The sequence below is a fragment of the Humulus lupulus genome, chromosome 1 (assembly GCF_963169125.1).
Source record: "Humulus lupulus chromosome 1, drHumLupu1.1, whole genome shotgun sequence".
NCBI lineage: Eukaryota > Viridiplantae > Streptophyta > Magnoliopsida > Rosales > Cannabaceae > Humulus > Humulus lupulus.
The window spans coordinates 244372133-244395600 of NC_084793.1; the positions used below are offsets into that span (position 1 = coordinate 244372133).

The 23468-nt window shown below is 34.3% G+C and overlaps 1 protein-coding gene across 1 annotated transcript; it reads right to left on the reverse strand.

The window, feature by feature from the left end:
• Positions 1-15847: 15847 nt before the first annotated feature.
• On the reverse strand, positions 15848-17288 carry LOC133830648 (NDR1/HIN1-like protein 13). Its single transcript, XM_062260670.1, has one exon. It carries the CDS (start codon positions 16699-16701, stop codon positions 15883-15885), a length of 819 nt encoding a protein of 272 aa, XP_062116654.1. The 5' UTR covers positions 16702-17288; the 3' UTR covers positions 15848-15882.
• Between the last annotated feature and the right edge of the window lie 6180 nt (positions 17289-23468).

Here is a 23468-nt window from a genome sequence, read left to right on the forward strand (position 1 = left end):
AAGTCAAGGTCTCATGGGACTTCTTCAAAGGACGTTGAGAGTCCAAAAGTTTGTAAATGACCTGAGGAAACATCAAGTGTTGCCCCTTACGTTTGGCACCACTTAGAGACATGATTTGGTCAAAAATAACAGCTCCAAGATCTATGGTGACTCCAGTACCAATTTTGAACAACAGGAAGGCCATATCTTGAGTGATGGTGGAGGAATGTGTGGTAGGCATCCAATTAAACATAGCAAATTTGAAAAGAGCACCATAGTAATGAGTGAGATCAGTGACTCGAAGAGAGGTGCTCGGTTCCCACACCATAGCCTGACCAACCAGTTCAGACAAAACTTGGTCCTTTGCAAATTCAATAGAATCATCAATCTCCACAGGGACGAGATTAAGAGCCTTAGCAATTTCGGACGGACTAAAATTATACCAATGACCCCTAACATAAACTTTATGGAACATAAAAGAAGATTGGTCTAATAACTCATCATTCAAATTTGCATAAAATTCTTTAACAACCCGAGGCACAAACCCATCAAACCCAGACAAGGATCGCAACCAACCTCTTTCCTCTAAAGTAAGCAATACCCCATAAACACGATGAGGAGCAAAAAGAAAATTGCGTTCACTTATGAAATGATGATGGTCATAAAATTGCATGATCTTCTCATTATCATTAAAACATAATGTAAGAGAATGGGCTTTGAAAGAACCTGAGGTACGGACAGGAGCACCTTTTTGCTTCGCAAGTTTGGAAGAAAATTCGGGAAATGCCAATGGAGTGGTGCCTTTTGGGTCCGATGCAACAGGAGAGGCTTCAGATGGGTCTTCTTCAGAGTCAGTCTCCTCAGCCAAATCATCAAGAGGAACTTCAGGATTTGGCTCGGTCAAAGAAGGGTCCAACTCAGGCTGAGAGTCTTCCGTCTCGGGAGAGACATCCTTCGATGAGGTGCATGGGGGAGGATTGATTTTGGCCTTTAATTTAAAACGAGATAAAGGAGATGAATCAGAGATGGAGCTGGTACCTTTAGATTTAGCCACTTTGGCCTTTTTCCCTTTCTTCGACCCAACAGCTTTGGACTTACGTTTGCCCTTTGCCTTGGGTGTCAACACATCAGGTGATAGTGAGGATTCAGAGTCATGATCAGATGGAACAGACACATCTTCAGTGGAAATTGATTTGGACTGACTAGTTGCCTAGGCCGGTTTGGCTTTTATTTGACCTTCGGGAGAGGCGAGTGAAATCGCCGAGGCTGGGATTGGCTCAACATCCAAATTCGGGAACGTAACTCCTTTGCTAGAAGCACCAAGAACAGATGAACTTATAGGACCCGAAAGAGCAAGAACCTTCTTTCTTGCTGTGGTTTTAGAACGACGGCCTGGAGTAGGAGAGACAGCAGGGATTGATGCTGGGACCGAAGGAGTGGCAGTGGGAATAGATTCAGGAAGTGTCTCCTGCTGAGACTTCACGGACTTGGAAGATGAACCACGGCCTCGAGTCTTCATGGCAGCTAAGAGAGAAACAAGTGAAACACACAAAGAAAGAAACCCTAAACACTTCGGTTATATGTGAGAGATTTAACAAGAAAAAACTGATTATAAAACAACCAAAGGGACTCCGAATATATAAAGTATTCGGAACACAAATGAGGCAAGTTCAAGAATGGGTAACCAAAAATGGGTAACCGGATTTTTAGTGATAAATGCCAAAATATCTCCCTTTTTAAAACAAATTCTGTCACACCTCAAAATTGGAAACTTTTGAATATTTTTAGAATATATTGAGATAAAACAAATAAATTGCATAAATTAATTTTTCAAATTTTTTAAGTACACGGTAGATAACAGATTTTATTTTTCAAAAAATTTTTTATTACAAAATTGCCGAAAATAAAGTGTAAATTGTCATACCATATGTGTCCATGTAAATGCTAAGTCCTGTTCAGAAGAAACAAGATAACCATATTTTTCACAAATTAGAGAAATGAGTTATAATTCAAATACTAAGAGACCATAATTCGAAAAAAAACATACCAATCACAAAACATATTTGAGTCAATTCATTATATGTATGAGTCTTACAACCATCTTACACAGTCTAGAACAGGCATATGTGTGTGCATGTGTAAGCAATTTGGCGTTTCTTTTTGGCCTTTTAAAGCTAGGGTCATTGCCCATATTTGGCGATTTTTAGCCTTTTTCCAATTGTAACCATAATGGAGGCTATAACTCTTATACTGATGGTAGCCCTTTACGCTGGTAGAGTATCCTCCAATATAATTACTAATTACCTGGTACCAACTTACTCAGTGTCGGCTTTCACACATCAGTATAGGTAGCTCTTTTCCAAAATGGAGCCTGAAAAAGAAACTGGATTAGGAATGCTCATACAATGATAATGATTTGATCAAATATAAATTGGATGATCTATAATTTTTCAAATATGGTTTTTTATTCCAACAAAGTATAGGACTTATAACGATCATTCTCTAAAATACAAAAAATATGCTCATTAAATTTCTTCCAATCAGGACAAGAGATTTACAAAAACACATATGCAAGGCAGGATAATCAATTTATTAGCAATTTCAAATAAAACAAACCCCCAAGGACTTCCTGAGGAAATCAAATCTGACCGTGTCTAAAGCTTTAGTAAAAATATCTGCAATTTGTTTGTTAGTCTCAACATATTCTAAAATCAATGTTTTGTTTTCCACAAGTTCCCTAATAAAATGATGACGAATGTCAATATGTTTGGTGCGAGAGTGCTGAACAGGATTTTTGGAGATATTAATAGCACTTGTATTATCACAAAAAATGGTTAAAGTTTTAACATCAAACCCATAGTCTGCCAACATTTGTTTCATCCACAAAAGTTTAGTACAACAGCTTCCAGCAGCAATGTACTCAACTTCGGCTGTTGACAAGGAGATGGAGTTTTGTTTTTTACTATGCCAGGAGACCAAATTGTTTCCTAAGTAAAAACAACCACCACTTGTGCTTTTTCGATCATCAGTGTGTCCTGCCCAATCTGCATCACTATAACACACAAGGTTAGAATTTGTTTCTTTGGAGTACCAAATGCCTAAATCAAGAGTATTATTGATGTAACGAATAATTCTTTTTACAGCAGTCACATGAGACTCCATGGGGTTCCCTTGAAAACGAGCACACACTCCAACACTGTAACTTATGTCAGGGCGACTTGCAGTTAAGTAAAGGAGACTCCCAATCATACTCCTGTAAAGAGTTGGATCAACTTTCTTCCCATTTTCATCTTTAGACAATTTGACCGTGGTACCCATGGGAGTTTTAGCAGGTTTAGATGCATCGAGTCCAAATATTTTCACAAGACTTCTTGCATACTTGCTTTGTGAAATGAAAATTCCTTCATCAGACTGCTTTACTTGAAGTCCTAGGAAGAAATTGAGTTCTCCTACCATGCTCATCTCAAACTCTTCCTGCATTTGTTTCACAAATTCCTGCACTAGAGAATCATTAGTAGAACCGAACACTATATCATCAACATAGATTTGTGCTATCATAATATTTTCATCAACATTTTTGATAAACAGTGTTTTGTCTACTCCCCCTCTCTTGTACCCCTTTGAGACCAAAAATTGAGTTAGTCTCTCATACCAAGCCCGTGGGGCTTGTTTCAGCCCATACAAAGCTTTTTGCAATTTAAAAACATGATTAGGATTGTAAGGATCCTCAAACCCTTTGGGCTGTTCCACATAAGCTTCCTCATTCAAAAATCCATTTAGAAATGCAGATTTTACATCCATTTGGAACAATTTAAAACCAAGAACACATGAAATAGCTAGTAATAATCTTATGGATTCAAGTCTTGCAACAGGGGAAAATGTCTCATCAAAATCAATTCCTTCAACTTGAGTGTACCCCTGTGCAACTAGTCTAGCTTTATTTCTTATTATGGTCCCAAATTCATCAGTTTTGTTTTTAAATATCCACTTTGTACCTATAACATTGGTATGACTCGGTCTAGGGACAAGAATCCATACCTCATTCCTTGTGAATTGATCTAACTCTTCTTGCATAGCATTGATCCATGATTCATCATTTAAGGCCTCCTTCACATTTTTAGGTTCCAAAGTGGAAGTAAAACTAACAAATTGAACCAAATTTACATACCTCTTTCGAGTGACCATACTCTCTTCAAGATTTCCCAGAATAAGGTCAGAAGGGTGATTCTTTTTTACTCTGGTTGATGGTTCTTTTTGAACGGAGTCAGAGGAAGTAACTGGATTTTCTTTCTCTGTTTGCCCAGTTGTTGTTTCGACAGAATTGGCATTTGATATGTCAGCAGTGGCTGTTGTCCCCTCCGAAGGCTGTGTTGTCGGATCCGCCATTTCTTTATGATGTTGAACATCTATGAGCCTATCAATTTCCTCCTCATGGGAGTACTCAGAAAAATCTTTTAAATCATCTACAACCACATTAGCTGATTCCATAATAGTTTGGGTTCTCATATTATAGACACGATAAGCCCTACTATTAGTGGAATAACCAAGAAAAACTCCCATATCACTCTTAGCATCAAATTTGCCTAGATTCTCACGATCTCTAAGAATATAGCATAGACACCCAAAAACATGAAAGTAGTTAACATTGGGTTTTCTACCTTTCCAGATTTCATAAGGACTTTTGTTTGTACTTGGACGCAGAAAAACACGATTAATTGTGTAACAAGCTGTATTAATAGCTTCTGCCCACAATTTCTTTGTGAGTTTTTTGCTGTTAAGCATAACTCTGGCCATTTCCTGCAAGGTACGATTTTTTCGTTCCACTACCCCATTTTGTTCGGGGGTTTTGGGAGCAGAAAATTCATGCAAAATTCCAAACAATTTACAATATTCATCATAAACAGAATTTTCAAACTCCTTACCATGATCACTCCTTATTCGTACAATCTTTCCAATGTTACAATTTTTTTCAACTCTCAATCTTGTACATAGAGTTTGAAAAGCTTCAAATGTATCTGATTTCTCTCTTAAAAAATCTACCCAAGTAAATCTAGAAAAATCATCCACACAAAAAAAAATGTATCTCTTGCCATTAATACTTTCAACTTGTATAGGACCCATGAGATCCATATGCAATAATTCTAACACATTTGAAGTATTAACATCAGATAATGCTTTATGGGAAATTTTCAACTGTTTTCCCAATTGGCATGATTCACACTTACCAAGCGATTCTTTACCCAACTTGGGTATTCCACGGATGAGACCTGCATTAGCAATCTTTTTCAAGTTTTTGAAGTTTATATGACCAAGTTTTTCATGCCACAAGTCAGTAATATTAAAACTTGATGAAGATGCATGACATGTGAATTTTTGTGTGAGAGTGTAACAATTATCCAAAGAACGAGAACCTTTGAGAACAATATCACCATTTTGATTTAAAACATTACACTCATCATGTGAAAAATTTACATAAAATCCCTGGTCACAAATTTGACTTATGCTAATTAAGTTGGCTTTCAGCCCATCAACAAGAAGCACATTTTTCAGTTTCGGTAACCCTTCAATGTTTAGAGTACCTTTACCTAGAATATTTCCTGTCATTTCATCCCCAAAAGTTACTACTCCACACTTCAAGGATTTGAAGTTGGTAAGTATGTTGCCATTACCTGTCATATGTCTTGAACAACCGTTATCAAAGTACCATGAACTAGATGCATGCATTTTGTGACAGGTAAAAGTAGCCAAGCAAACAGAGTTAACTTTCTTGACCCATATTGTTTTTGAGTTTGAATTTATTTTGGTCAAGAATTGATTCATACTACCAAAGTGTTTATCATAATTCTTTTTGAACAAGTTTAACAGAGAAAAACACTTAGGTCTTATGTGACCTTTCATCCCACAAAAATGACAAACTGGTACAAAGTGTTCAATGTTTCTTTTTGGAGAAATTTTCTTTAGTTGTAGATCTGTTGCAACAGATGACAACGTTGTCCTCTCAGCAGCGTGACTTGTTCTTGCAACACGGTTAGTTGACACAACAGACGGATAATTCACAGATTTTACAAAAACCGTTTTTCTTGAGGACTCAGATCCATTAGATCCTAATCCACTGTAGTCACCAACCTTTTTTCCTACAGAAAGAATATCATCCAAAATTCCAGATCTAGGATTAAGCATTTTGACACCTTTTTGCAAAATCTCAATTTCTTTATTCAAAGAAATAATTTCATCATTTTTGGAGGCAATAATCATCTCAAGTTTTTCAATTTTTTCAACAAATTTTTTATTATTGCCAGCTATTAGACGATTCTCATAACACACTTTCAGCCATTGATCATACATTATTTTATAAGACTTTTTCAATGACTCCTCATCTAAGTCAGAATCATCAGAATCACTGTCAGAATTCTCATTATTCTGAACATAATTATTAAGGCATAATACATCCTTGTAATCAACTGAAGAAAAAACAATACCTTTGTGAACAGAGGTTAAGGCAACACTATTTTCCTCCTCATCACTCTGTTCAGAGTCTTGATCACTCCATGTGGCTGTCATGACTTTCTTTTTCTTTAAGGTATTTGCACACTCAGATTGAATGTGTCCAAATCCTTCACATTCCCTGCACTGAATACCCTTTTTATTAGTCTCAAAGGGTTTAGAAAAATTACCTTTTGGGTTTTTGGATATGGCCTTTTTGTTTCCCAATTTCTTTATGTATTTTTGGAAATTTTTTGTCAACAGGGCCATCTCATCATCCGAACTTTCCTTCTTCTCTTTAGAGGATTTCAAGGCGATAGATTTTTCTTTGATTTCCTCTGTCTTACCTTTTTGTCTAATTTGTTGGTTTAGTTCAAAAGTTCGAAGTGAACCCATCAGTTCCTCTACTTTTATCTTGTCCAGATCTTTTGCTTCTTCAATTGCAGTTAGCTTTGTCTGAAACCTGTTAGGGAGAACTCTAACAATTTTTCGAACCAAAACATTCTCTTCAAGTTTTTCACCAAGAGCAAAATATTCGTTAGCAATATCTAACAATTTCTCATAAAATTCAGTGAGGGTTTCATTTTCATTCATTTTCAAATTTTCAAATTTTGTTGTGAGCATAACAAGCCTAGAACGCTTGACATCAGCAGTTCCTTCAAATTGAGTTTGAAGAATTTGCCAAGCATCTTTGGCCGAAACACATGAAGAAATCAATTTAATGTAACCTTCACCAACACCATTAAAAATAGCATGTAATGCTTTATTGTTGTAACTGGACAGTTTATCTTCAGCATCAGTCCATTCAAGTTCAGATTTTACCTTAGTTATATCATCGCTTTCTGCTGGAGGAGTCCAACCACTTAAAACAGCTCTCCAAGCCTTTTCATCTTGAGATTTGATAAAGGCTCTCATTCTAACTTTCCAATATGGATAGTTTGAATCGTTGAGTAAAGGGGGGCGAGTTATGGAACCTCCTTCTGTGAGAAAAGACATTGCAAGAACAAGAACAACAAACAGAATAAACCAAGATCACACTCAGAAATGAGTGACCCGCTCTGATACCAATTGAAATTCCGTTTTTAGTAATTACCAAATTAATTAAACCAAGTAAATTAATTAAAGTGCGGAATGGTAATTAACTGTTTACACAGATTACAGTTCTGTCTGGACAGAAACCAAACTTGTCACGACAGAACCTAAACACAATAAAAAGACAGTGCAAAACAATAAAGAACACAACGAATTTTTACAAGGTTCAGAAACCCTTTCGGATAACCTACTCCTTGGGGCCACGCCCAGAGAATAAAACCAATTAATAAAGAATCACAAGTACAAAAACATTGACTTAAACAAAACAAGACTCCCTTTTGAGATTTGCCGCAACTTGTTGTACTTCTCTTCACTAATCTGATCTTTGATTGAAACGCTCAACCACTTGAACTCCCTTCAATGGCCAGCGAGTGCTTGCATCCTCCCGACATAAGGCTTGTAAAAATCTTCTCCCGAAGACTATAAATGTTGTGTTCAAATTACAATGTGTATTCACTCATTAACATGGTATAAACTCACCACTAAAAACTAAACACACATATTACTACAAGATCACGTGAATACTTATGATCTTGAAAACAAAGAAGAACTCTCACAAATATTACAATAAAGCTCACGAATAATGCACCAAAGAGTTCACTTTTCTCACTGCCTTTAGAGCCCTATTTATAGAGTCTTTTTCGTGCTCACAAAGGCAGAGAAATAATTCTTCTAATAAAGGCAAGAATCACAGTAGTTATTATTGATTGATGAAGAGTTGCCTTTTTTAGAAAATACTGATCCGACAGATGCGATATCGGTGGGGACAGCTCAGACCTGCGTCGGATCAAAACAAGCTCAAAAAGGAAACAATAATTAATGACATTAAGAACCAGTTTCCTGATTGCAATCCTTGAGCTGCACGAAAATATATCAGCAAATAATCCAAAAATAACTTTGGGTAAGTACCGAATATTTGCAATAAACTTTGTTTCCTTTATAAACAAAATGAGACAATATATGCTAAATAAGGAAGCATATTATTGACCAAAAATCACACAAAAGGAAAGAGGGTTTCCGAAAATTGGAATAAAGGAAACCAAATATTTCCAAACAAATCCGAAAAATATAATAAAGGAAAACATCTATTTTTGAAAAATATAATAAAAGGAAAACAAATATTTCCGAAAATTATAATAAAAGGAAACAATTAAATCAACCAATTTCTCTTTTAAGAAAAAATATATTTCTATAAAAATGCCAATTATAGGATTTACAGATAATATATAGACTTTTGTACAATTTGAATATTTATACTTGTCATTCTTCAAAACTTAATACAATATTACATCATTATAGTAAGTTAATACAAATAAAATATCATCACTTTGATCATCACAAAGATTTCAGAAATTTATATAATATGAATTATTATGGGCATTTACATGACTTGGTATACCATCATATATTTGTGTATATATATATATGGGCACAAGAAGCCACATAATCACCAAACATAACAATCATAATCATTTTTAAACATCATACGCCAAAAAAAATTAAAACAAGACATATAAAAAAATATATATAAATCAAGACATGTCCAGAAAAAAAAATATAAAACAGATCCAAAACAAATATAAAACAAGAGACAGATCCAAAACATGAGACATATGTCATAAAAACTTCAGAAACTTGGAATATAAAACAAATGCAGATTTTGAACATATCAAACAAGGCAGATAGATTTCTAATTTAATTCCCAATTTTTTTTATAAGAATAGAAAAACTAGCAAAATAAATAACCAAGTACCTAAAAAATTACTAACTGAAAAGACAAAGATACAAAATTTAAACAAGTATAAATAAATGTTCAAAATTTTATTAAGAAACAATAAACCAGATTTATATGCACAAAGTAAGGTAAAAACCATTTCTCATCAAAATAAGAAAGCATAGGGGAACTCTATGAGCATAAATAAAACCCCAACACAAATAACAATTCAAAGACCAAGGACAATTACAAAAATGAACCAGAATATAACAATGACACATATAACTGAAAAACTCTAAACAAAATCACATCTAAATAACAGTGAAACAACTCAGACCTGAAACACAGTAATAATCAAAACAGAATTTTCTCAAAGCATAACAATGAAAACATAAACCAGATCACAACAATGACACATAACTGAAAAACTCTAAACAAAATCACAACTAAATAATAGTGAAACAACTCAGACCCAAAACATAGTAATCATCAAAACATTATTTTCTCAAAGCACAACATTCACAAAGCCTCAGAAAAACAATAACAAAGCTTCACAACAACAATAACAAAGCCTAAAAAAAATGAATCATCATTAATCTTTCAGATCAGTGGGGATGTAATAAAAAAATCATAGATTTATACCTCAAAGCCACCAAGCCAATTTGTCCGAAACTCAAAGCCACCAAAAACCAAACTTCCAAAAAATTTACAGCCACCAGAATAATCTCAAAGTCAGGCCAATCCACCTAATTCGAAATAATCAAAGCCTCTAAAGAAACCAAAATCAAACTTTAAACAAAAAATCAGAGACATTACCAACATTAATCACAAAGGAATGACACAAATCTAAAAATGAAAAATTACCCAAAGAGAACTGACCAACAATGGTGGCAGCATAGAGAACTCAACAATGATGGAGCCGACTCAGAGAGCTCAACAACTATGGAGGCAGCTCAGATAACTCAACAAAAATGGCAGCGACTCAGAGAAGTGAAAAACGATGGTGGCAGCTCGGGGGTTCGAAGGACGATGGTGGCGGCTCGGAGATTCGAAGAAAAATGCAGCAGCTAAGGGATTGAAGCAAGCGTCGATGACCATGGACAAATATTAAAAAATGGAAGTCGACCATAGAGAGAGGTCCGAAAATGGGAGAGAGAAGATGAGAGGGAGTCCAAAAATTGGAGAAATGTGGTGAGAGGGAGTTGAAAATGGGGATGAGGTCGTGAGTGAGGGAGGCGGCAGATGATAGATTGAGAGTTAGATAAATGTTAGGGTTAGATAGATTTTAGGTTTATATAAAAGATATATTAAATTAAAATTAATATTAATTAAATTTTGATTTATATAATTTTATAATTTTTTAAAACTATATTATTAGTGCCACGTGTCATGTAGTATTACGTCCACTTGTATTCCTCACTTGACATGTCACCATATTCATCACATGTCAGCAGGCACATCACCTTTTTTTTAATTATGTAAAAATCGGAGGGAAAAATAAGCGGGAATCATTAAAAAATTTCCCTCCAAACATAATCGTAGGTAAATCTAATACCTACCAATACTAATGGTAGGTAATAATAAATTTTATGGCCCCACACGTTTTCTTAAAGAATCCCTTACCAATAGTCACTACGAAAATATAATCGTAGGTAAAAGAATTCTTTAGCTACCAATAATTATATATAGGTAAAAAATTGGTAGGTAAATGCCGAATTTCTTGTAGTGTTCGTGTAATTAAGGGGTTCAAGTATTTCGTCTGACACAAATCTCTCTATTCTCCTTTTGGAGATGTGTCCTAAGCGCTTGTGCCATAAGGTGGCAGAATTCTCATTTGATAATTTGCGTTTTGTACCTCTTGATGTTGTTTGCAAGGTTTCATTAGATGAAACATTTGTATTTAGCATATATAGTTTATCAATTAAAGAACCAGTCGCAACAAGAGTAGAATTAAGAAAAAGACTAAATTTATGATTCCCAAATGAACAAGAATAACCAAAGTTGTCTAAAACAGAAATAGAAACCAAATTTCGTCTAAATGACGGTACTACATAAGTTTCTCTTAATTCGATAAAATGACCAGTCTCAAAAGAAAATCTAAAAGTGCCAATGGCTTCAACTGGAACTACTTTGTCGTCGCCCACATATATGAACCTTTCAGCATCACTTGGCTGCTGGCTCCAAATGGAACTCTGCATAGAAATACTTGTGTGAGTAGTAGCACTAGAATCTACCCACCAAGTATTGCTAGGTACATAATTTAAATTAACTTTAGAACAAATAAAGGTGAAAAGTATACCTTTCTTTATACGCCATGCAATGTATTTGGAACATTCCTTCTTCACATGCCCAAGTTTCTTGCAAAAGAAGCATGCAAGTCCCTCGTCTTGAGTCTTTTGGTTCTTGGGTTGTGAAGTTCCCATTGCAGTTTCCTCATCCTGAGTCCTCTTTCGGTTGTTGCTCTTTGAGGTAGTTGCAACATGAGCACTTTCAGTCTTTTCACGCTTCAGTCTATCCTCTTCTTGCACACAGCGTGAAATGACCTCATTAAGATTCCATTTGTCCTTTTGAGTGTTATAGCTCACTATAAACTGACCATAGTGTGCAGGAAGGGATATGAGTACCAAATGCACAAGCAAGTCATCAGACAAGTCATGCTTTAGTGCCTTAAGTTTGGAAGCGATGTTAGACATCTCCATAATGTACTCCCTAATATTTCCTTTCCCTTTATACCTCATCTGGACAAGGTCAGCTAAAAGCTTGCTTGTCTCAGCCTTTTCATTCTTTTGCAAAATGTTTTTCAATTTTCTTAAGGAAATCCTTTATAGATACCTCATCAGACATACCGCCCTTGAATGCTTCTGGAACGCTGTGCTTTAGCATCATTAGACTTAAGCGATTAGAACGCTCCCACTTCTCAAAGTTCACCTTTTCATCAGCAGAACTTTTATCCGTTGGAGAAGCAAGTTGTTCTTTCCATAATGCATAGTCTTAATCCATGCAGCCGAGAACCAACAAAATGTTCTCTTTCCAGCTCTTAAAGTTTGTGTCGTTAAGCATAGGAATCGAGTTCATATTGGCAACAATATTAGCAGCAAAAGCAGTAACTAACAAATTCAGAACAAACAAATAACATAATAGAGATTCATGTCATAATATACAAAATAATAAATAAAATAAAATAATATTGAAAGACACAAATTTCCATCAAATGTAGTGGTGGACCCATTTAAACAAGATACCTAGCAAATCATTGATGTTTAGTCTTTGGACAGAAACAACAATTTGTTAGTGGCACTCTACATGCAGAAATCAAATGCTGATAATAAATCCGGTCAAACAACAACCTTCCTTTGGGCCGGTATGTTGTTAACATGGAAACTTTATAATTATCACACATTTATTTCCGCATGTGTATTTGTTGTTTGGCCAATCAATAACCTTCCTTTGGGCCGATCATTGATTGCATAACACAAGAAACACACACATTCAATTATCTCAAAATAAATAAATCTACGCATAAAAGGTTACTTTGGCAACATTTTATTTTAAAATAGAGGACATAAAAATTAAGTGACTGCCCAAACTTGAAATTTTACCATAAATAAATATACTCATGATAAAATTATTATTTATATTTACAATATTATAGACACACATTTTATGAATTTAATAAAAATATTAAAATTCATATATCAATTAATATATTCTATATTGAGAAAAGAAACAAAATACGTATATGATCCATCTTACTTTTAAATTATTATATTTAAACAATAAATCAGATATAAAACTTGTAACCGAAAAGAACAATATATATATTTATATATTACTAAATTTAATGCATTTAACATATATACAAAACAAATATTAAAAATTTGGGCATGAAGGTTTTAGCTTTGACTAACGGGAATTTTTAAAAAATATGGCTTTTTAGCCATCAATGTGAAAAAATATAGGAATTAAACTTTCCTTAATTTGTATGAGAAAATTTAATTAACAAAAACTTAGTTTATGGGAAAACTAATCACATATTGGAAATCAAAATTAAACAAAAAAACATCAGCAAAAGGAGGGGTACTACGATAATTAACATAGCAAAAACTCATTCAGCCAAGCCACCTCTTCTCTTTCATTTTGCCCTAGCCGCCACCTCCCTGTCCTCCACTCGCCTGCCTCACCATCTCCACCATCATCTCCGGCCACCCACCCTCACCACTTGCGATTCACCTTAGGCGCGCACCTCCGTGAAACCCAGCCAAGAACACCTAGCTGCACCATCGACGAACACAGCCTCAATCCGCACATCTCTGCGCGATTCCATTCTCGAGCCCCCAAATCCAAAACGAAAGGGATAGGCTGAGTGCAATTCGGGGTGCTTGGAGCTGCGCCAAACGACGAGGATGGTTGGGGTTGCGACTGGGTTTTGCGCCCAGGAGATGGGGGTTTCTAGTGGTGCTCAGAGGCGAGGGAGGAGGTTGGTTCATGGTCAGATCTGTTTTTTTTTTCTATCTTTAGATCCGTGTTAATTGGTTACCTTCATGTTCTTTGTGTATATATTTCAGGAGGTAACTAGTTACCTTCACATTCTGATGTGTGTGTATATTTATGGGTTCTTTATGGTAACTAGTTACCTAGGTTACTAAATCATACTTACTCATTTTTTTTCCTTCAAATGTGATGTTTCTTTTCATTTCTAATATGAGTGATTTGTTACCACTCTTATGGTAACTGGTTACCCCTCTTATGACAGTAGGTTACTCATCTCACTGTAATTGGTTACCCCTCCTGATACATGTTATTTAACCTCTAATACTATTTTTTACATAACTGTGAAAAATCAAACAAGTAACTAGTTACCCCTCTAGATAAATGTTATTTAACTTAGCTGTATGATTTTTTTTTTACATAACTTTGAAAAATTAATTAAGTAAATGGTTACCTTACCCAGACTTTAAAAAAAAAACATACAACCTAAAAAAAAGGAAAAAAATGTTTATAATAAATAAAAAAAATAAACACAATTCATATTACAAAAAAAATTAATAAAACATTTGCAAAACAACCATGAAAAAATTTAATATAAAAATAGTTATATAAAATTAATATAAAAAAAATCAAATAAGCTAAAAAAAATAATCAAATTACAAACATACTCTTCCAAATTAATAAAACTTGATTAAGAATAAAATTATGCCATAAACAAACTTTTATACAAAAATATGGGAAACTATACTCATAAAAATTAAATTAAAAAAAAAACCATAGATTAACTTTTCTTGAAAAAAGTCATATTTTTGCACAATCTATTAAAAATCCCATCTAACATGTAATTTTCACTTGACTAAATGATATTAAACATAATAAATAAAATAGACCATCATTATATAAAATCATCCACCGCCTCAAGGGCTTTAATTCTATTACTAAGTAAACATGAAGAATAAATCTACACTTGCAGTAATAGAATCAAAAAACATAAACTGATTGAATCAAGAGCATATATAAACATACATACAGAATGAATATAAACATATATACATTTACTGAAAGTAACTGAAATAAACATTCAGAAATCCTAGATAAACAACATGCTATAAACACATTAACCAAATACACAAATCTAATTAATATATATATATATATATATATATATACACACACAAATCAGTAAGACATCAACAAGGACAGATATATACTGAATTCGGAACAAACTATATACCTCGTACATGGATTATTGACGGCACCTTGATTAAGAAAAATGATCCAAAATATATATATTTTTTTATCTTAATCTAATCCCTCAAAATCAACAACAATCATATAATCATGATTACTGAAAATACATAAAATATGAATAAAAAGCCTAAAACAATATAGATTTATAAAATAAACTTAAATCATGTGTATAAACATAGAATTGAATAATCACAACCAATATGATCATTCTTAATAATCTAACAATAAGCAAGGTTCATGATACCATTGGTTGGAACTAAATCTGAATATGCACAGATCTAAACTTATGTAAGATTACCAAGATTACATAATGAATTCACAAGACATATTTTGTGATATTGGATATGAGAAGGATTATGAATTTATGGTCTTCTACATACTAATTTTTTCTCTCTGAGTCTCACTCAATTAATGTGAATAGAGGAAGAGATGTGATGAGAGATAAGCCTTGGAGACCAAATCCTGTAGCATTCTTTATATATAGTAATCTAATTAGAACCAATTAACTCTAATTAGGTTTACTATTGTGTATTACACATTACAAACCTCGTGCTGTATAAGATGTTTAATTGAGCTCTTTGAATTAGATCACTTAGTTAGCAAATAATAATATAATTCCCACAGATTAAGTTATTAAAAATAATCCAACTTCAAGTACTCCTTCTAAACATGAATAACCACGATAGTATTATATATTCCAGAAATTTATATATATGAGTAGTTGGTGTGAATTTCAACAATTTAAATTTTGAAGAAGGAATGTGCTCTTGAAAAGTAGTATATAGGTGCAGCTAGGCTTATAATTTCTACAAATGAGATCAGAAAAAACACCACCTAATTAAAAATAACATTACATCATATATTTCTCATATATCTTAAGACCTGAACTTGGTATGACATGCTCCCCGAATTACTTTAGAATTCTTTGTCTCCAAATCCTTTAACTTGACCTTGCAACCAACCAAAATCTCTTTCTTCCAAATCTCCAAGATCCAAACGTACATCCGAATAGGAATATCTAATTTCAAACTCAGCGAAATCGGTAACTTATTATTATTATTATTATCTCCGTCACGTTTAAAATGTACTCCCTTTGATCCATCGAGGACAAGTCGTACGGTGGTGCTGTTAAAATCTCCTCCTTGAAACATCGTTGGATACGTTCCCTTACCAATGTTCTTACCTCGAAACGTCATCGACGTGACGCTCCCTTCGCGTTGGTACGAGATTCCAGTGTTGGAGTTTGTGTTGTCCACCTTCACGTACACCGCGTACGACTGTATACTACTACTATTTTTAATTAACCCCTCATTATTATATTCAGGGTGATTCAAGACTTGGACATTTTCGACTGAGAACTTAGGAGCTTTAAGGCTCAAAGAACAGAACATAACCAACAGAGTTAACCCAAATACGAACCCCATCACCAGTAACGTTATTCCCATGCATAGCAAGCATAGGCATACACGGCGGCTGCTCTTAGTAGCTTTCGAACTTACAGGTTTACGTAAACGTTCCGCGACTCGAGCATTCTCAGGAGGCGGTACACGATAAATTTGGTCCTTGGGGATTTGGATTACGTACGTTTCTGACCGCCGTACTGCGTGGCTGGGTGGCGGTGCTGCTGCTGGTGATGATGAGGACGAAGGGTCGACTTCATCGATGTCGGCAGCGGCGGAGACCCGCCCCTCCATGGGGAAATGGGGGAGCGCTTGTAATGGGTGCGATAATATTGGCGAGCGTATATAATATAATTTGATGGAGTAGAGAAAAGTTAGTTTTCGTGGAAACGATATAATGATAATATTAGAGTTTACCAAGAAAGGTTGGGTGTTCACATGTTAGAAATTTTCTTATGACAACGCATCTCTCGGCAGTTTTTTTTTTTATATTATTATTATTATAATTTTTTTTATTGTATTGGGTTAGAGAACATGATTACACATCCTATTTTTAAACATATATAGTTTTGTTATCATGTGTTCGGCCGGGTAACACAGCCAACATCCTATTTTTGGATCTCTTTCTAGCGTACCTCCATTAATTCACACAGCTCTCTTTATTATTATTATTATTATTATAAAAAGGTTATACATATATTGATTTTGTTTCTCGATAAATCTTACAATATATATTAAACATGAATAGTCAAATATTCTGCCTATTTTTTCTGCTAACAATTTAAGTAATCTGAACCATTCACCGTGGATAAATTAAAGTTACAATGCCTATAACATAAAAGTAAATTACTTTAAAAAGTATTTATCATTATCTTGTTTGTTTTTCATCTTTCTTTGATTTTCTTGAGTTTTATACGTTTTTTATTTTAACATTTTCTATCTAATAATATTTTAATGTAATAAATATTAAATTAACCAATTAAATAAGTGATCGATTTAGGAAACTAGAATAAAATATAATGAAATGCTACTTGTCAAGGAGATTAATTTCCTTAGATAATCTATCATAGACATGCGTCACAGGTCACTTTTGTTGGAAATTGTTTAAAAAGTGAATGATTAAAAATAGAAAAGTGTCTATTTTGTCTCCTTAGTGAAAGATTCCTACATGGAATGAGAGCAACTATTTAGAGGTGCATAAAGAGTGGAGACTCCACCTTTGGGGATGTGTCCCAAGGTGTACCCACTTTTGTGGGAGAGGGAGTAGACACATCATGACTCACTTGACCACCAAACACAAGTGCGCGCCGCTATCATCCAACTGAGTCGTGTTGGTTGGTGTCTTATCGTCCAACCGAGCCGAGTTGGTTGGTGTGGTGTGACACTTTATTTTATGGAGAAAATTTATTTAATAATTTAAATATTTTTTATTTGTTTAAATAATTATATTAAGTCAAATAAAACATGTTTAAAGAAAAGTAAAGGAGATTTTTTCTCAGACTTTTTCTCCTCCATTTTTATTCGACACGACTCCAACTCTCCACCCATGACTCGATTAACGTTTTTCTTACTGTTTTATTTTCTGTCTATAGTGCGACAGAACCAACGGATGAAACACATCTCCTTTTTTGGAAAAATCTAAACACAGTTTCTTCATATGGTTTTCGAGAAGTAGCATTATTAGGGTGTGTAGTATTTTTGGTCTTCTACAGTGTAGTGGAGGTCCGAGACAGAGTGTATATGGGTTGTTTTATCCTAGGGACGATGAGGCTGATAGTCTGCTTACACAATTCTGGGCAGTGCCATCCGCGAACGTCTTAAAGAGAGCGAACTAGTCCTCGACTCAACCCAATAATTTGCTCACTAATTTTGTTCCTCTTTCATTTTCTGCAGGAAACATTTTAAGACGATTTCATTTCCGCCATTACTACTGAGGAATTTAATAGTGTTGTTGATATTGATAAACCATTTCGGTTTTAGGGTAACCATTTCAAAAAAAGGAAACAGAAAATGTTGTTTTATCTTGCCATGAAAAAAGTTTCTTCTGTTCTTACTGTTGTGAAACCTATAATGTCTCATTCCGCTGGGAAAGATGAAAAAGAAAAAGAAACTAAGGAATTAGACAATTGGGTCGAAAATGATTTTTTGTGAAAAAATTTCATTCTGAATGATTTATTTGATGATCTTTATCATTATTATAATTTTGACAAAACTGTTAAGGAAATTTGGGACGCACTGCAAAAGAAATATGACATTGAGGAGGTTGGAACCAAGAAATAGGATGTGAGCCGCTATCTCAAGTTTCATATGACTGATGACAAGTCAGTGGAGACGCAGTCCCATGAACTTCTGAAACCCAATGGGAGAAATTTTGTTGATTGTTATTTGTTATGTGATGAATAAAGTTCCTAAATCTAAAAGCAAAATTTCTCCTTATGAGATATTGAAAAATAAACAACCCAATTTATCTTTTTTCAAAACTTGGGGTTGTTTGACGTATGTTAGAATTCCTGGTCCCAAAAGGATTAAGCTAGTTAGCAGAGCATATGAATGTTTGTTTATTGGATATGTTGTTAATAGTAAAGCATATAGGTTCTTTATACCGTGGCTATTACAAAAATTCAAAACTGTATGACATATACGTCGAAAGCACATAATTGTTAGAGAATTCCTCTCTACAAGAGCTATAAGAGTGGATCATGTACGCACTCATGAAAACTTGGTTGATCCTTTGACGAAAGAATTAGCTATAGAGAAAGTCCTTAAAACATCAAAAGGGATGGGACTATTGCTCTTAGAGTGATGAGTCACACATGACGGAAACCCAACCTATAGACTAGAGATCCTAAGAAATAGGTTCAGTGGATAATAACAAGTTATGATGTGATATAAATTAGATCATGCTATTATTTAAAGTTAAATTATTGAAGCATGAATTCCTGAAGCAATCAAAGGTTGAGTTAATAGAAACTCTTAATGAGATCTATACTCCAAGTGGAGTGGAGTACCCCGCTACAGGAGTACTCTAGATAGACTTACCTATGTGAATGTGGAAGTGAGGCCGCTACCTATGAAATTTTGGGCAAATTTCTAGAGAATTTACTATACTTTGATAGATGTGCATGGACATTAAAGCATGACTTGTTGACTACACCCTTGAAAGGTTGTGTGCGGTACGATGTTAAGATAGAGTTTAAGACTAGGAGTCACTCTAGTATATTATAAATTGTATTCACTATGTAAAATGTTGAATTCAAAAAATACATTTGTTTATGCATAATCTTATATTTGTTTTATGATAATGCTCTATGAAAATATTTTTAAAAATTCAAGTGGGGGACTATTCGAATTTGTTTAAAAAGTGAATTGTTACAAATAGAAAAGTGTCCTTTTTGTCTCCTTAGTGAAAGAGTCTCACGTGGAATGAGGGAACTTATTTAGAGGTGTACAAAGAGTGGAGACTCCACCCTTGGAAATGTGCCACAAGGGGTACCCACTTTTGTGGGAGAGGGACGAAAAACACAGTGGCTCACTTGACCACCACACACATGAGGGTGCGTCGCTATCTGTCCAACCGAGCCGAGCTGAGCTGGCTGGTTGGTGTGGTGTGACACTTTATTTGTTTGGAGAAAATCTATTTAATAACTTAAATATTTTTTATTTGTTTATTTAATTATATTAAGTCAAATAAAATGTGTTTAAAGAAAAGTAAACGATATTTTTCGTAGACTTTTTCTTTTCCGTTTTTATTCAACATAACTCCAACTCTCCACCCACGAATTGATTAACGTTTTCCTTCCCATTTTATTTTTTGTCCATTCTCTCTATATAATGTGACAGTACTGACAAAAGAAACACGTCTCATTTTTCAGAAAATATTAAACATAGTGTTCATATGGTTTCCAAGCAGTAGCGTTATTAGGGTGTGTAGTGTTTCTTGTCTTCTACAATGCAGTGGAGGTTCGAGATAGAGTGTATCTGGGTTGTTTTATCCTGGGGATGATGGGGTTGATAGGCTACTTGCACAATTCTGAGCAGTGATGCAAACGTCTTAAAGAGAGCAACCTAGTCCGCGACTCAACCCAATAACTTAATTCGATAATTTCGTTCCTCGTTTATTTTCTACAACAACAATTTTAATAGTAATGCTTGCATTCTCGTGTCTAATATAATTGATTTCCTAAATGATATATCTAAGTTCACAAATAAATTAAAAAAATTTATATATCTTATTTTAACATATTAAAAAAGTATGCATGTATTTATTTGTTGAGATGCATTACAATTACATAGTAATAATGTTATGCATAATAGTTGTTGTCCGTGTTTTCACCAGTCGACACGTGGCATAAATTAAGAGACTGATTAAGGCTCTTCAAGAGCTTAGGTCAAGTTCTTGTCATCACCACCACCACGGGAGGAGTATATCGTCTTAGATCATCACTTCCCATGAACTTAGTCAGGAAGTAATTCTCCAAAGGACAACCATCCTGTGTCCAAATCACTTTAGTGTTCAAGAACCTCCTTCGGAAGAAGACAATAGCTGCCAGGACTGCCAGAGAGGCGCTCTTAACCACAGAAAGTAGTCTGTCACCTAGTGGCCACGGAGATCGTGCTGTCGATTTCATAAAAGCGGCAAAAAGGATGTCCCACGACGCCACTTGACATGGGGAGACGTTCAGCTACCTCCCTGACACTGTCAGGGACGTTCTTTCAATAGAGTAATGGGCTGAGCTTCCTCGGATTGGGCCCACTTGAAATACGTTGGGGCCCACAAGCTTATTAAATATTGAATGTTGTCATTTATGTAATAAAAAACCTCATTAAGAGAGGAATAATTGTAACCAACTCCAATTAATGAGCTTAATCTTTCTAGTCGTCGATAAATATGGCTAGGGCACACCATGTAAGGGGATCCCAACATTCAGAGTGAGCCCATACGCTGCCTGAATATTAAGAGAGCTTGAGCTTTGCAAGTTCTTCATTTTTAATACAAGTGACTTATGGACTAGGGTTAATTAATATCCTGAGCCATGTAAAATCTAGTGTTCTTCTTCTTTCTTAAGCTTCTCTCTTAATAACCTGGCCAAGTACTTCAATTCGAAAGTGAAAGATTAAAAGTTTGACGTTGGGGACTTATTGTTGCGATGAGTTTTCTTAGCAACACGAGAATGAAGTGATGGAGTGTTGGGCCCAAACTGGGAAGTCCCTTACCAAGTCGAGAGCACTATCTTTCCTGGGACATACAAATTGGCTCGACTAAATGGGGAGTTAATTTCTCACGCCTAGAATGCCGAGCACCTCCGCCGATATTACCAGTTATGCAAGCATCTCTATTTTTGTATTTTATTGCTCATGTATGTAGCCTACGAGCAACTGATGTAAATTGTGTGCACAAAACACGTCAGATGAAATTCAGGAAAAATGCTTGTATTTTTTACTTTTTTATTTTTATCACTCGAGGGTGTACTCACTTGCAGACTCGGACAAGTGAACGAAGACCTCAATCTCCAATCACTTGGGGGCATAAGCAAGGGTTTAGTCATCCTACGAGAATAATTGCTCGTGAAGTATGACCTAGGGAACTCAACAAGAGGAACCTATACGGGGTACCTTAGAGTAAACCTAGTGTCAAAAACCTTGTGAGAGTTGATGAAGCCTAGAGAAATCATCAAGAGGAACCCATATGGGGTATATTAGAGTAAACCTAGTGCCATAAAATCTAGAGCCATGTCCAAAAGCAAGCTTGAGAATTTAGCTGGAAAATGGGTCTCATAAAGATTCGAGTTGTCAAACTTAGGCCCACAAACACAGTGGATAAAATCGAGGATTAAATTAAGTCAGTTTTTTCGTAACAACCAGTTATGTAAAGAAATTGATATAACCTTGTATTTTTTAAGTCCAATTTTTGGTATTACTAAACAGTATATGAAGATATAAAAGCTAACACTACTACAATTTGAACACCAGCCATCGGCCATGAGAGGTCAGTTATGCTTAAACCGACTTAACACATGTTCATAAGTCAGTTTACACAGAACCGACCTATCATGTATGTCAAAGGTAAGCATGGGAGGTCAGTTGTGCTGGAACCGACCTACCATGTCGACATAATATGTCGGTCCACATTGAATCGACCTCGCATGATTGTAGATGTCATAGTAGGTCGGGTCCTGCAAAACAGACCTTTCATGCTGTCATGCTAGGTCAGTTCTGTGTGGACCAACCTACCATCTCCTACCTTGCTGAAATGGTAGGTCGGTACTAAGTGAACCGACTTAGCATGTCACATTATTATTTATATTACATTATTTGAATTTTAAAATACATGAATTTATTTAAACTATAAATATATATAAGTTATTAGTGTATGGAATAAATACAAAAATTTATATTAATTAATCTACAGTATAATGTTTTGAAATATAAATAAATGAATTAAATTAATCAATTATTTGTAACATGAAAATATAATTATATTATATAAACAAGACAATATTTTAATTTAATAGTATTAATATTTTAAAATAAAAAACTTTATAAATAATTTAGAGTATCTCTTTAATAATTTTTTAAATGACATGATAGGTCAGTTGTGTGGGAAATGACTTCTCATGTGACATGGTAGGTCGGTTGTGTGGAAAATGACTTCTCATGTGACATGGTAGGTCGGTTGTGTGGGAACAGGCCTACCATGTCATTATAAAAATATATTATTAAAGATTTGTTTTTATATTATTAAAATTTTAACATATATTAATTTATTTAAACAATACATATATATAATTTATTTGGGTATGAAATTAGTATTAAAAAAAATATACTTATTAATATTATATATATTATAATTTTTGAAATATAAATAAATAAATAAACAAATAAATTATTAATAATTAAAAATTTTAATTTAATTTTTATAAATAAGAAAATATTTTTATTTAATAGTATTTTTAATTTAAAATAAAAAACTTATAAAACAATTTAGAGTATCTTTTTAATAATTTTTTAAATAACATGGTAGGTCGGTTGTGAGGGAAATGACTTCTCATATGGCATGGTAG